The sequence below is a fragment of the Lepidochelys kempii genome, chromosome 2 (assembly GCF_965140285.1).
Source record: "Lepidochelys kempii isolate rLepKem1 chromosome 2, rLepKem1.hap1, whole genome shotgun sequence".
NCBI classification, from domain to species: Eukaryota; Metazoa; Chordata; order Testudines; family Cheloniidae; genus Lepidochelys; species Lepidochelys kempii.
The window spans coordinates 143,744,551-143,757,669 of NC_136381.1; the positions used below are offsets into that span (position 1 = coordinate 143,744,551).

General features: G+C 40.8%; 1 protein-coding gene across 1 annotated transcript in view; it reads left to right on the forward strand.

Annotated features, from left to right (window-relative positions):
- The window catches only part of SEMA5A (semaphorin 5A), a 656,101-nt gene that overhangs the window by 494,426 nt on the left and 148,556 nt on the right, over window positions 1-13,119 (forward strand). Inside the window, exons 13-14 of the mRNA XM_073332370.2 lie at window positions 5,747-5,928; window positions 9,203-9,346. Of these exons, the coding sequence (XP_073188471.1) occupies window positions 5,747-5,928; window positions 9,203-9,346 (326 nt within the window). The remainder of the gene's footprint in view (window positions 1-5,746; window positions 5,929-9,202; window positions 9,347-13,119) is intronic.

Sequence of the window (13,119 nt, forward strand, 5' to 3'; positions counted from 1 at the left end):
TAACCACAACACTGGATTAGTTTTGATTAAAGACTACAACAAGTGTATTTACCTACAAAGAGAGATTTTAAGTGACTACAAGTAGAAGGCATTAAAATTAGAAATGGTCACAAGAGGAATGAAGATTAAATGCTTTCCAGTGCTAAAACTTAACAAGCTAGACTTGGTTCAAGGTAAAATCCTTACCACATGTTCCCAACAACAGGGCTGACCAAACTTCGGGTCAGGATCCCTCCCGAAGTCAAGCAGTTTCCTTTGTCTTCTTAGGTGAAAAAGAGTGATGTCTCTCTCAGTTAATACTTTGAGGTATTCTTGCCCCTCACTTCTATAGTCTAGTCACTCTTTGAAATGGATTCTTCTGAGAATTATCCCTCAAAGCAAAGTTTGTTCCAGTAGTGAAGAAGGCAAAGCGTAGTCTGGGTGTGAAGGTGCCCCATGCTCTTTCTTCTCTCCTGTGTATGCTGAAATACAAATTTTCCTTGTCTCGCTCTTGCTGTCTCAAGGACCTCGTTTACTACTGTATAAACATTGAGGCACACACACAATCCTTTGTTTAAGATAGACCTGTTTAGGCAGGAGTAGTTAATCAGGACTATGTGGGTTTAAACATGTTCTATAAATATTGTACGGGGAGAATTCATAACTTACATATAATGTTGCCATGTACATTTCATTGTGATATTATTGGCCAATTAGTTATTAGTTTTTAAATGAAATCTCACAAGGCATACTTTGTATAAAGATTATCACAACAGTATGTAGGGTGTGAATACAGGGTGCATTTGGTCACAGAGTCCTAGATTTATTCTCCATTGCCCTGCACCTTGTGTAGAGATTTACACCTGTGCAAAATGGCCATTTTACACTGGTGGTCATTTACACCACTTTGAACTTACTTAGTACCAGAATAAATCACTATACAAAATGCAAGGCTTTGGAGAATCAACCCTTTTGTGTTCTGACTTTTTATGCATTATTAAATTTCTTTAAAAAAAAAAACGTTTTGCAGGAAGCTTTACAACTACAGTTGAACCTCATACCCTAGTGCTGTGCTTTTCAAAGTTCAGGTCATAACCGAGTAGTGGGTCACAGAATGCAAGGCACTGGATCACCTTGCTCAGCACCTAGGGACCCATTCCAGGCCCCACCCCGCAGCCTTCACCCCTGCAACTCAACCCTCTGCTCCAGCCCTGAGTCCTCTCCCTCACCTCAAACCCCTCATCCCCAGCTCCGTTGGGTCGTGGGCATCAACAATTTTCTTCAACTAGGTCGCCAGAAAGAAAGTTTGAAAACCACTGCTGTAGAGGAAGAGCCCATTGCTGTCACACAGGAAAGCTGTTTTCAATTCCTAAGCCCAGCTCCTTGCTTCTTGGTCAGCGGGAACTAAGAGTACAGTATAGTGTATTCAATTCCTGATATATGAAGTGCATCATATCATTTTACAACAGGTCCTCCGAATAAATAGCTAATATTCAGATTGTGCTGATGGGATTGTTGGTGGGTTATTTATTATTATTGGGAAGGGTGGGTTTATTCTTTATATGGGCAGTCCATAAGGGTGTAGTCTCTGAATTTTTGTATAAACTGGTGGAAACCCACCAGAAGCATTTTCACCTTGAGGAGATGTTGGCATAGGTGTAGCATGCAAACTCAAACTCGGTGATTCCCACCCCAGAGAATAGGCAACACAAGAAGTTGCTGGCTGACTGAAGATATAGAGTTCCTCAGAGTGCAGGCTAGCACAAAATAGGCAAAAGAGCCATTTGGAGGGTTGCAGAGAGCATCAAGAGACATATAGATAGCAGAGAAAAGAAGAAACTTTGGGTGGGAACGAGAGAAGGAAAGTAAGGCACCGGATAAAAGAAGGGTGGGAGAGAAAATATAACCAAATCAGAGAAAAAGTAAATATCTCCTTCTTTTGTGCTGGCCTGCACTCTGAGGTAGGTGAGAAGGTTGAATGCAACACAACTTTATGGGCAAAGGGCATTGCACTGGTGCTGGTGAGAGCTGAATTTGGCCCTCAGGTTAGTAAACTTTCATTTAAAGTACTCAAAGTCCCACATTTGCCTTGTTTTCTATATAGACACCTGGGGATCTAGCTGATCATATGTGTTGTCTTGTGAAAAGTATAGGTGAGACAGCAGTGAGGGTGTTCTGATACATCATGGAAAAGTAAGCAGTAGAGATGGTTTCATAGCTCTGACACTAATTGGACTGGGGACACGTTATCTGTGTTTATAGAATACAGACTCTTCCAACCCTCAGTGTAAGAGAATGAGCACAACTGACATTTAACAAGAAATAATTATTTCCTGTTTGTGAAAAATAACAGCATACACACTGTATTATAGTGTGTTATTTTCAGGTAACATGTGTCAGCAGTATGCTGAGTTGATAGATTGTAGCTATATCGGTCACAGCTGCCAGAAAATAAACTTGTCTGTTCTATGGGGTAGCACTGTATGTGAATGATTGATCTTGAAAAGTGTTATTAATAGTTAAATTATGGAACCTTTTAGCAGAGTGGCTGTAAATCAGCAGTGAAAACATGCTGCCTGCTGTAATTAAATCTCTTATATCTTCTAATTATCTGTGAAATTTATACCTCCTTTATCTCCCTTCCCCACCTCATTTAGAAGTAAGTGATGTCCATTGTTTGAGCCAGGTAGCCAAGAGAGTCACCTTTCTCTGTGATTCATAGCAGTTCTGCCAGTTTTGTTTTTAGTTCAGTGTAGAAACAGATGTTAGGACATTAAGTACTGGTACTTCCCTCCCTGTTTTCCCACTTAAAACATGCCTAACTGCTTCAGGCTATCCCCCCCGACATTTGTTGGGTGGGGGAAGATCTATGTACTATTTAGCTATATCATTATTATTTATTTGTATTGCTGTAGCCCTATGGGGCCCTACTCCTAGCCCAGGATCCCAGTATGCTAGGTGTTGTACAAACACAGAACAAAAAGTTCGTTTCTTGAATCTATAATGCACGTTTTCTAATCGTTTCATCATTCTCTACTAAAGAGTGCCTTCAACTAGAGAGCTAAATTCCTGATATCCATCACCAATTTCATGAAAGGGTCCAGTAGCAATACAGTCTGAAATCTAGAGTTAGCACTGTTTCTTTTAATTAGACAATTCCTGGGTGAATATATAATTATACATATCTTATTCACATAGCTTTTAAACTGCGTTTTGGAAGAATTATTCAACACCATAAAAGAGCCTGATCCTCCTCCAGGTGGAGACAGCGGGAATAAACTTTAAGGGAACAGGCAAAGGTCCTAAAAATAAAGTTTTATGCTTTTTCATTTTTATTGTTTTTTACAGCTGTGTTTTCCCCATTTATCAGCCTTTTGGATCTGCTCTCCTCCAAGAATTATTTGTGTTCTTGGCAGAACATCTGATCTAATGTATTTCATTTTCGACCGGTTCATTTTTAATCCAACTTGACTACTTTTCGCTTTCAGTTCTTTAAGCATTCTCTCAAGCTGGCCTGTATTTTCGGCTATCAGCACTATATCATCTGTGAACTGAGATGGTTTAGCCGCTTGCCGTTTATATTAATCCTGCCTTTCAAGTCTGCTTGTCAAAAAAACAATTCAAGACAGGCTGTGAATAATTTTGATGAAACTGTATCTCCTTGTTTCACACCTTTCTAGATGGGGATTTGGAGGGGAGTATCGAACAACGATATGTCCATGCTGCAGCCAGAGTTCGCTTCCTTTAGTAATGTGATATATTTTGTGCCGGTGCCCTGTTCTGAAAGAGCTTCAAGAACGGTGTTAGTCTCTATGCTGTTGAACGCCTTCTTGTAGTCTACGAAGGCAGTGCACAAAGGGAACTTCTATTCCCTTGAACACTCTAGTAGTTGGTTTAGAGTGAAGATGTGGTCTATCGTGCTGTAATTCCTTCGAAAGCCGGTTGCTGTTCATCCAGGTTTTGCGACAGTCTATTTGTTATTATTTTAGTGAACAACTTATAGATATACGAAAGCAGGCAGATCAGGTGATAGTTCTTTAGATTTTCTCAATCACCTTCCTTATGCAGCAAGATGGTATTGGACTCTTTCCAACTGGATGGTATCTTCTGGATTTCCAGGTAGCGGCTGAACCTTTGGGCAAGAGCTTTCCAAAGTTCCTGACCTCTTGCCTTAAGCACTTCTGCTGTCAGACCATTCTTGCCTGGAGCCTTCCTCTCTTTCATTTGATGGACTGCGTGACGGACTTCGCTGATGAGAACCGGGAGTATGTGTTCATCGGTTTGTTGAAGTGATGGCATTGGGACGTCTATATGGGATGCAAACAGCTGGGTATAGAAATCCCTGCTGATTGCCTCCATCTCTGTTCGATTGGTTACTGATTCTCCGTCCCTGTTCTTCAAAGCTGATAATAATGACCTGTACAACGCCAGTTCCCGTTTGCATTTTTTGAGACTTTTACGATCTTCAGCAGCCTTTAGAAGCTTTTCAGTTCAAAATTTCTCAAAGTCTTCCTTCAGCGTTTATTTGGGCCAGGAAGTCATCATGCACCATGATCAGAAAGGTGAACTGTTGTGCAGAAAAAAAAGCTGGATGGTGCGCATTCAGTGACATCAAGGACATCCTCCAAGGAAAGATCAGCAAAACAACTTGTGCAAATCTTTTTAACTCGACTGTACTTCCAGTGACGTTATATGGCAGCGAAACATGGTCTCTGACAAAGATTGAAGAACATCAACGGTCTGTCACACAGAGGGCGATGGAACGAACATTTTTGGGCATTTCGCTCCACGATCATATCCTCAACGAAATAATTAGGCAGCAGTCTGGAGTGTGAGACGTTGTTGAAAGCAGGCTCAGCAAATGTGGTGGGCTGGACATGTGGCCCGACTCAGCGACAACAGATGGACCACAGCTATAGCCGAGTGATGTCCGCGAGAACAGAAACAGCCATGCAGTCAGCCTCCAAAGAGGTGGGATGATTTCCTAACAAGGAGATATGGACAAGCATGGCGAAGGATGGCCAGAGCGAGAGAAGATTGGAAGATATGTTGTGATTGGCTCAGTCCCAACTGATGAAGGACCGACAGTCTATGCAGTTTCCCTCATAGATAATGTATATATTTAAAATCACATTCTGCTTCCCCAGGGAGTGGAATTTTAGTGATGGTTCTTTTATTAAAATGTGTTTTTATAAATAACAAAGAAAACTACTAATCATTAAGATTTAGCATAGACTTAACTAGAATCTATCCCTTGACCGTTATCTTCTACTGCTTCCTCCTTTCAATCTAAAGTCATATTTCTGCAAACATTCTTGCATATTCTATTTTGCAATAGTGTCTTAGACCAGATGACAGCAGAGTTTGGGAGAAATGGGAAATAATTTCAGGCAGAAGATGATTAAGAGAATGGAGCTCTAATTCCTGTTGAATTTCTGTAGGAATTCTTTCCAGAGGAGCCAGTGATATTGGTTGTATTTAGGGGTGATGATGATTGATTATTATTATTATTATTTATAGTGTCCAAAGGCTCCATTGCTCCGGGCACAGTACAAACACAAAAAAGAGAATTCCTGCTCTAAAGGATTTATGGTCTAAAAGGGTGTGATCCTTTTGAGAATGATTCCTGTGGTGGCTCTAAATTTTGAATAGCTGAAGTTCAGACTTCACTATGTTGTGCAATTAAAAAGTTACATCAGAAGGGACCTCTGATCAGTTTTCTGCTGTCTTACCATAAGCCTTGACTTTCTGCTTTTATATCTTCTAGACCAGGAATTTGACTGTGGATGGGAATTTTGGAATGTGGTCTCAGTGGAAACCCTGCACCCACACTGATGGTACTAGTGTTGGCTCCTGCCTCTGCAGAACTCGCTTGTGTGACAGTCCAGCTCCTCAGTGTGGAGGCTGGCAGTGCGAAGGACCAAGTATGGAAATTGCCAACTGCTCCAGGTACGTCAGACAATCGCAAGACCCAAAGAGATCCTATAGGATATCTTTTTTAAAATATTAAAAATAAAGCACATTTTAAGTAATATTTCTTTTAAACCTTGTCCACAGCCTTCCTATTGCTTCTTGAATATGAAACTGCTTATGATGATAGCCACAGCACCATGGGACATAAGTAGCCTCTCAGACTTTGCTGGGAGAGAGAACTGGCCAAGTGGGAAAAATTAACTTCAAGTTTTGTGAAACTAATTAAGTTGACCACAATTAATATTAACAACAGAAATGTAGGGGGAAAAAAGCAATGCATTTGGTGACACCGACAATTTAAAGCCCCAGAGTTTAGTAATTTATTGGGGCCAGAGATACTTTGGCAGGACCAGCTTTTTTTAAACATTAGTTCTGGCCCAGTGATCAGAAAGAACACATTTTGAGTGCCAAGTCCCGGGAGTCACAACCCTTTAGCACCACCTCCGTTGGACCAGCTCTCAGGGTTTGTGAATACATGCACTAGGGATGGGGAGCAAAAGAAGGGTCCTTGTCTCTCTGCACTGGAGAGGAGGCAGGTCCACCGTAGCCTGTGCTGATAGCATAATATCCTGGTCTATGGCCAACCAAGTCTGGTCTTGCACCCACTTTTCCATCCCACACCACTCACCGGACCCCATACACAGAATACTAGAGCAGATCATTTTTCAATCTAAGCTTAGAAACAAAGTGTTTGTTCTCAACAGTCTTGGCCAAGTTAGAGGGTGTAGGATTAGCAGACTTGTGCTGACAACTGGTGATAGTGAAGGAAGTGGGTCTAATTTGATCTGGAGCTCATGTTTCAAACTTTTTTTACACCTAACTCCCAAGTTAAAACTTGTTCAGTGGTCTGTTCTGTTCATTTCCAGCAGTTCCTTCTTTTATTACTTTCTCTAGTCCATTACTTATGCTACGCCAGTAGCAAATACTTTAACTTCCGAATCACCTCATGATATTTTTGCATGAATCACAACAGATGTTATCCGGCATGTAACGGTAGACAAAATGATTCCAGCTGATACAAGATGCAATAATGAATGAGTGTAAATAGTTAAGAAAAATCAATACGGTGCTTACAATTGACTGTAGAGTAGAGAATTGTGAGAAGGAGAGAGGATAAGGATACTATATGAAGCTAAACAGTTGAACAAGAGTTATTAGGTATCTGTTGTTGCTGAAGTATGGACTTGGAGGGCCAGAATTTTAGAGGTATTTATTTAGAGGTGTTTAGGCATTGCTGCACTCACTTCTGCAACGTCTCACTGATTGAGAAGCCTAAATTTTTAAAGGGATTTAGGCACTTAGATAGTCGATGGGATTTGGACTTCTCAATGCCTAAATCCTTTCTAAAATGTGACAGGCTCCTAAATCAAATGGGCATTGCAGCACTGAGTGCAGCAATGCCTAAACACCTCTAAAAATCTGGGCCTGAAGGCTTAGATGGGAATAGAGAAATACTCGGAGGCTCACCAGAGATATTATCATAGTCACTCCTGCTAACATTACATCATCTCATTTGCATAACCACTCATACTAATAATTGATTTTCAGAGGTACTGTACTGGGCACCCAAAGCTCCTATTGATTTTAATACATCTGAAAATCATGCCATTCATACTAATCCTTACAGTAATCAACCCTGTTTTGCTGTTCAAAGTCAGTAGTTGTTAACTATGATATTTTTAAGGCAGTCATTTTCTGTAGTGTTAAAATTCTGGGTCCATTAAAACAAGGGAAGATTCATGCAGTGCTCAAATAGCAATGAACCATTAGTAAAAGTTAAAACTGCACTTTTTTGGCCAACTATTGAAATGATCTGACAAGTTCAACATTTTTATCCTGTTGTAGAATTGAACCAGTTGAGCTTTTTAATTTTTGAATCATTTCCCAATAGAGTAAAACAATTTGTATTATATTAACCTTAGTATTCTTTTTAAATGTTTATAATGAAATCTCAAGAGCATAACATTGTTGAGTTTGATTTTTGTTGAATTTCTTATCTGTACAGCAATTTTCAGGTGTGAAAAAACCCAGTGGGATACTATAATGCATTGATTTCTTTAGGGTTTAAAATTTCTTTCCAGACATTTGTCATGATACTGTTCATATTGAAGTCAATAGGAGTTAGCCACTGACTTTAATGGGAACATGACTGTGCCTTCTAGGGGTTTACAAGTATTAGAAATCCGTATTGATTCTGTTAGCTCTATCAGCACCTTTTGGTACTCTTACCCATAAGGTATTGTTATCTTCTTTGAGGATTTTGTGGAATTGTGAGCTCATGTAATTGTCTCTTCTTGAAATCTTACTTCTTCTGGAACTTGATTTTTTTTCTTTTTGTTGTTTAAAATGATCTTTTTCTCTTTTTTTTTAAACAGAAGAGGAAGGGCATGAACTTGAAGTTTTAAATCTTCCTTAAAAGACATGCTATAAATAATGTGGACTGTCTAACTGAGCAGTTCTCAAACTTCATTGCACCGCAGCCCCCTTCTGACAATGAAAATTACTACATGACCCCAGGAAAGGGTTACCGAAGCCTGAGCCTGCCCCAGCCCCACCACCTGAGCCACATTTCCTCGGGCAGGTCGGGGGGGGGGAAGTAAAGCCAAAGATCAAGGGCTTCAGCCCCAGATGCAATGCCTGTAAACTGAGTCCTGTCGCCCAAGGCTGAAACCCCTGGGCTTTGGCCCCGGGCGGTGGGGCTCTGCCTTTGGCTTCAGCCCCTGGCCCCAGCAAGTCTAAGGTTAACCCTGGAAACCCCATTAAAATAGGGTTGCTGCCCACTTTGGGGTCCTGACCCACAGCTTGAGAACTGCTGCTTTAACCTACTTGAGCAATATGTAATTCAAAATTATCTCCAAAAAGTTAATGTGGGCATTTAAATATTAAATGTATCCAGAATAAATTAACTGAGGAAAATTGAATTCCAATTTCTGTTGTTTGTGTTTTGGATTCTGAAATAATGTAGGAGAATGTCAGATTGCCCATAGGACTTTGTGGGTTTTATATTTGTTTGGTCATTGGGCCCATTTTAGCAGCAACATATCATATAGACCAGGTAGAAACAATGGGAAAAACAAGTATCAGAGGAACTTCTTTTTTCCACCAAGTGTTCTTCTGGAAGTTTAACTCCATACAGAATTAACTATCTCTGCAAATATTAATGGGCCAAATTCTGTTCTCAGTTACACCCATGTAGCTGCTCACTGTATATTATAACAGATGACAGAGCCAAGGCTTATTATTCTACTAGAAATGGGGGCTGGACTCCATGGACTTCCTGGTCACCCTGCAGTACCACCTGTGGAATTGGTTTTCAAGTCCGCCAGCGTTCATGCAGCAATCCAACTCCTCGGCACGGGGGCCGCGTGTGTGTGGGACAGAACCGTGAGGAGAGGTGAGTTAACTTTTCTCCACTGCCTGTTTTAATTTTTTCCATTCAGGTTTTCATGTTACATTTTTCTCTTTTACCTGCTTTCTGTTCCTTTTTTAAAAAAATTTCCAGTACAATCTCTTACTACAATTACTATTAACAAGGACATGGACTTCAGCAGTGCATTCAGTTTTCACTTATCTGAGTCCTTCCCGAACCGACTGAGCTCCCAGCAGTACTACTCAGCTGATTGTGTTGAGGCACTCCTCTCTACTATCCCTTCAGACTCTGAAAATTGATTGTAATGTGATTGAATTGCAAGTTGACCAGACTCAAAATCTGCAGTAAAGTGTTGTTAGATCACAGCACTGCATTACTGGTGGACTAAGTTCAATTTTTATATCTTAAATAAAATTAAGCATCAATACAGCAAGTGGGAAAGTTTTAATGGTTTTGTTTGTATCTAATAAATATATACCATACTGGAATCAAATATGTTCTTTAGTAAGTAAAGCTGAAATTGTTTGTGTGTATAGGTTTCAGAGTAACTGCCGTGTTAGTCTGTATTCGCAAAAAGAAAAGGAGTACTTGTGGCACCTTAGAGACTAACCAATTTATTTGAGCATCCAATGAAGTGAGCTGTAGAATCATAGAATCATAGAATATCAGGGTTGGAAGGGACCCCAGAAGGTCATCTAGTCCAACCCCCTGCTCAAAGCAGGACCAATTCCGAGTTAAATCATCCCAGCCAGGGCTTTGTCAAGCCTGACCTTAAAAACCTCTAAGGAAGGAGATTCCACCACCTCCCTAGGTAACGCATTCCAGTGTTTCACCACCCTCTTAGTGAAAAAGTTTTTCCTAATATCCAATCTAAACCTCCCCCACTGCAACTTGAGACCATTACTCCTCGTTCTGTCATCTGCTACCATTGAGAACAGTCTAGAGCCATCCTCTTTGGAACCCCCTTTCAGGTAGTTGAAAGCAGCTATCAAATCCCCCCTCATTCTTCTCTTCTGCAGGCTAAACAATCCCAGCTCCCTCAGCCTCTCCTCATAACTCATGTGTTCCAGTTCCCTAATCATTTTTGTTGCCCTTCGCTGGACTCTCTCCAATTTATCCACATCCTTCTTGTAGTGTGGGGCCCAAAACTGGACACAGTACTCCAGATGAGGCCTCACCAATGTCGAATAGAGGGGAACGATCACGTCCCTCGATCTGCTCGCTATGCCCCTACTTATACATCCCAAAATGCCATTGGCCTTCTTGGCAACAAGGGCACACTGCTGACTCATATCCAGCTTCTCGTCCACTGTCACCCCTAGGTCCTTTTCCGCAGAACTGCTGCCTAGCCATTCGGTCCCTAGTCTGTAGCTGTGCATTGGGTTCTTCCGTCCTAAGTGCAGGACCCTGCACTTATCCTTATTGAACCTCATCAGATTTCTTTTGGCCCAATCCTCCAATTTGTCTAGGTCTTTCTGTATCCTATCCCTCCCCTCCAGCGTATCTACCACTCCTCCCAGTTTAGTATCATCCGCAAATTTGCTGAGAGTGCAATCCACACCATCCTCCAGATCATTTATGAAGATATTGAACAAAACCGGCCCCAGGACCGACCCTTGGGGTACTCCACTTGATACCGGCTGCCAACTAGATATGGAGCCATTGATCACTACCCGTTGTAGCTCACGAAAGCTTATGCTCAAATAAATTGGTTAGTCTCTAAGGTGCCACAAGTACTCTTTTTCTTTTTGTGTGTATATTAACCTCTAAACAGGTTTCAGAGTAGCAGCCGTGTTAGTCTGTATTCGCAAAAAGAAAAGGAGTACTTGTGGCACCTTAGAGACTAACCAATTTATTTGAGCATAAGCTTTCGTGAGCTACAGCTCACTTCATTGGATGCATTCAGTGGAAAATACAGTGAGGAGATTTATATACACACAGAACATGAAAAAATGGATGTTTATCATGCACACTGTAAGGAGAGTGATCACTTAAGATGAGCTATTACCAGCAGGAGAGTGTGGGGGGGGAGAAAACCCTTTGTAGTGATAATCAAGGTGGGCCATTTCCAGCAGTTAACAAGAATGTCTGAGGAAAAGTGTGTGGGGGGGGAGTGGGAATAAACAAGGGGAAATAGTTTTACTTTGTGTAATGACTCAACCACTCCCAGTCTCTATTCAAGCCTAAGTTAATTGTATCCAATTTGCAAATGAATTCTAATTCAGCAGTCTCTCGTTGGAGTCTGTTTTTGAAGTCTTTTTGTTGAAGAATTGCCAATTTTGGGTCAGAAATCGAGTGACCAGAGAGATTGAAGTGTTCTCCGACTGGTTTATGAATGTTATAATTCTTGACATCTGATTTGTGTCCATTTATTCTTTTACATAGAGACTGTCCAGTTTGACCAATGTACATGGCAGAGGGGCATTGCTGGCACATGATTGCATATATCATATTGGTGGATGTGCAGGTGAACGAGCCTCTGATAGTGTGGCTGATGTGATTAGGCCCTATGATGGTGTCCCCTGAATAGATATGTGGACACAGTTGGCAACAGGCTTTGTTGCAAGGATAGGTTCCTGGGTTAAACACTTCAAGTCAGCTTTTAACTTGGTCTTTTATTTCACAGTTCGTTGCTTCCCCCAGTACTAGATGTTTTGTCATACTACCTCAAAATGTAGTTTGGTCTTTTGATTCCATCATTCACACATCTAAGAGACTCCAATTTATTATTACCTTCCATGAATCCCAACAAAGAAATGAAACATTCATTTTGTATATATATTTAGACAGACTACTGCATTGACATGTATTATCTTGTTTCCAGGGGCATCCTGTCAGCTTCAGAAGAAATAGCAAGCTGCGATACAATCATGTAATAGTGTTTAAAATTCTGAGTGCATGAGCCATCAGTTCCAAAAAATGTATAAGGATCTATTTTTTCTTGGATGCACACTTAAAATTTGCATTAGTGTTCCTGTAAGGTACACTCACAGAAGCAAGGGAAAACTGAATTTTTTTCACTGAATCTGCATCTTTCCAGTGATGTAGATAATGAGAAAAATTAGATTAGCAAGTCATTCCAGTGGACCAATGTTGCACACCACACTGCTTTTTTCATAGAAATTCTAGGAATCTGCCCATGTAACACAAAATTAAGAGGGCGAGTGTCCTAGAAAATGTGCACACTTCTGGCTATTTCAGAGCAATGCATATTTACCATTCTTTGGTCAAAAGGCCAAGATTTTTATATGCTGTAATATACTCTCGGCAGATAGGTTATCCAAATAAAAAGCTGCCCCCAGCAAATATGGAACTTTAACTAAAATCTCATAGCTCTCTGCCAGCCTGAACACCAGTTATCAGTTTTGTTGAGATGACTGGTCAGTACAGCGCAAAAGAAAATCTGAGTGAGTTTATATTAAAAAGGAGTTGAGATTTGAGTAAAATCCACAGGGTGAGTTTTGGTTAAGTATTGTGTCATTTTTTGTATTCTAATTGTCACATGGATTAAAGGATAAATAGACATTTTAAAGAACAAATAGTAATAGGTATATATCATGGGGGCTCGGCATGTCCAGCATGGGCCGCCCTCATTTACGCAGTTCAGGGTTGATACACCTCATCACAGAGTCATCGAGAATCTCTGCTCAGTCAAGCTATCACAATCAGGAACTCTGGACCCATGGGCAGGGCAGAGAAAACAATCAGTCTATGGCCTCTGGGACTCCTGGCTGGGACAATCAATAGCAGTTTGGGGGCCCTAATCTCCTGGGCGGGGAGGAGTAAACAAATAGTCT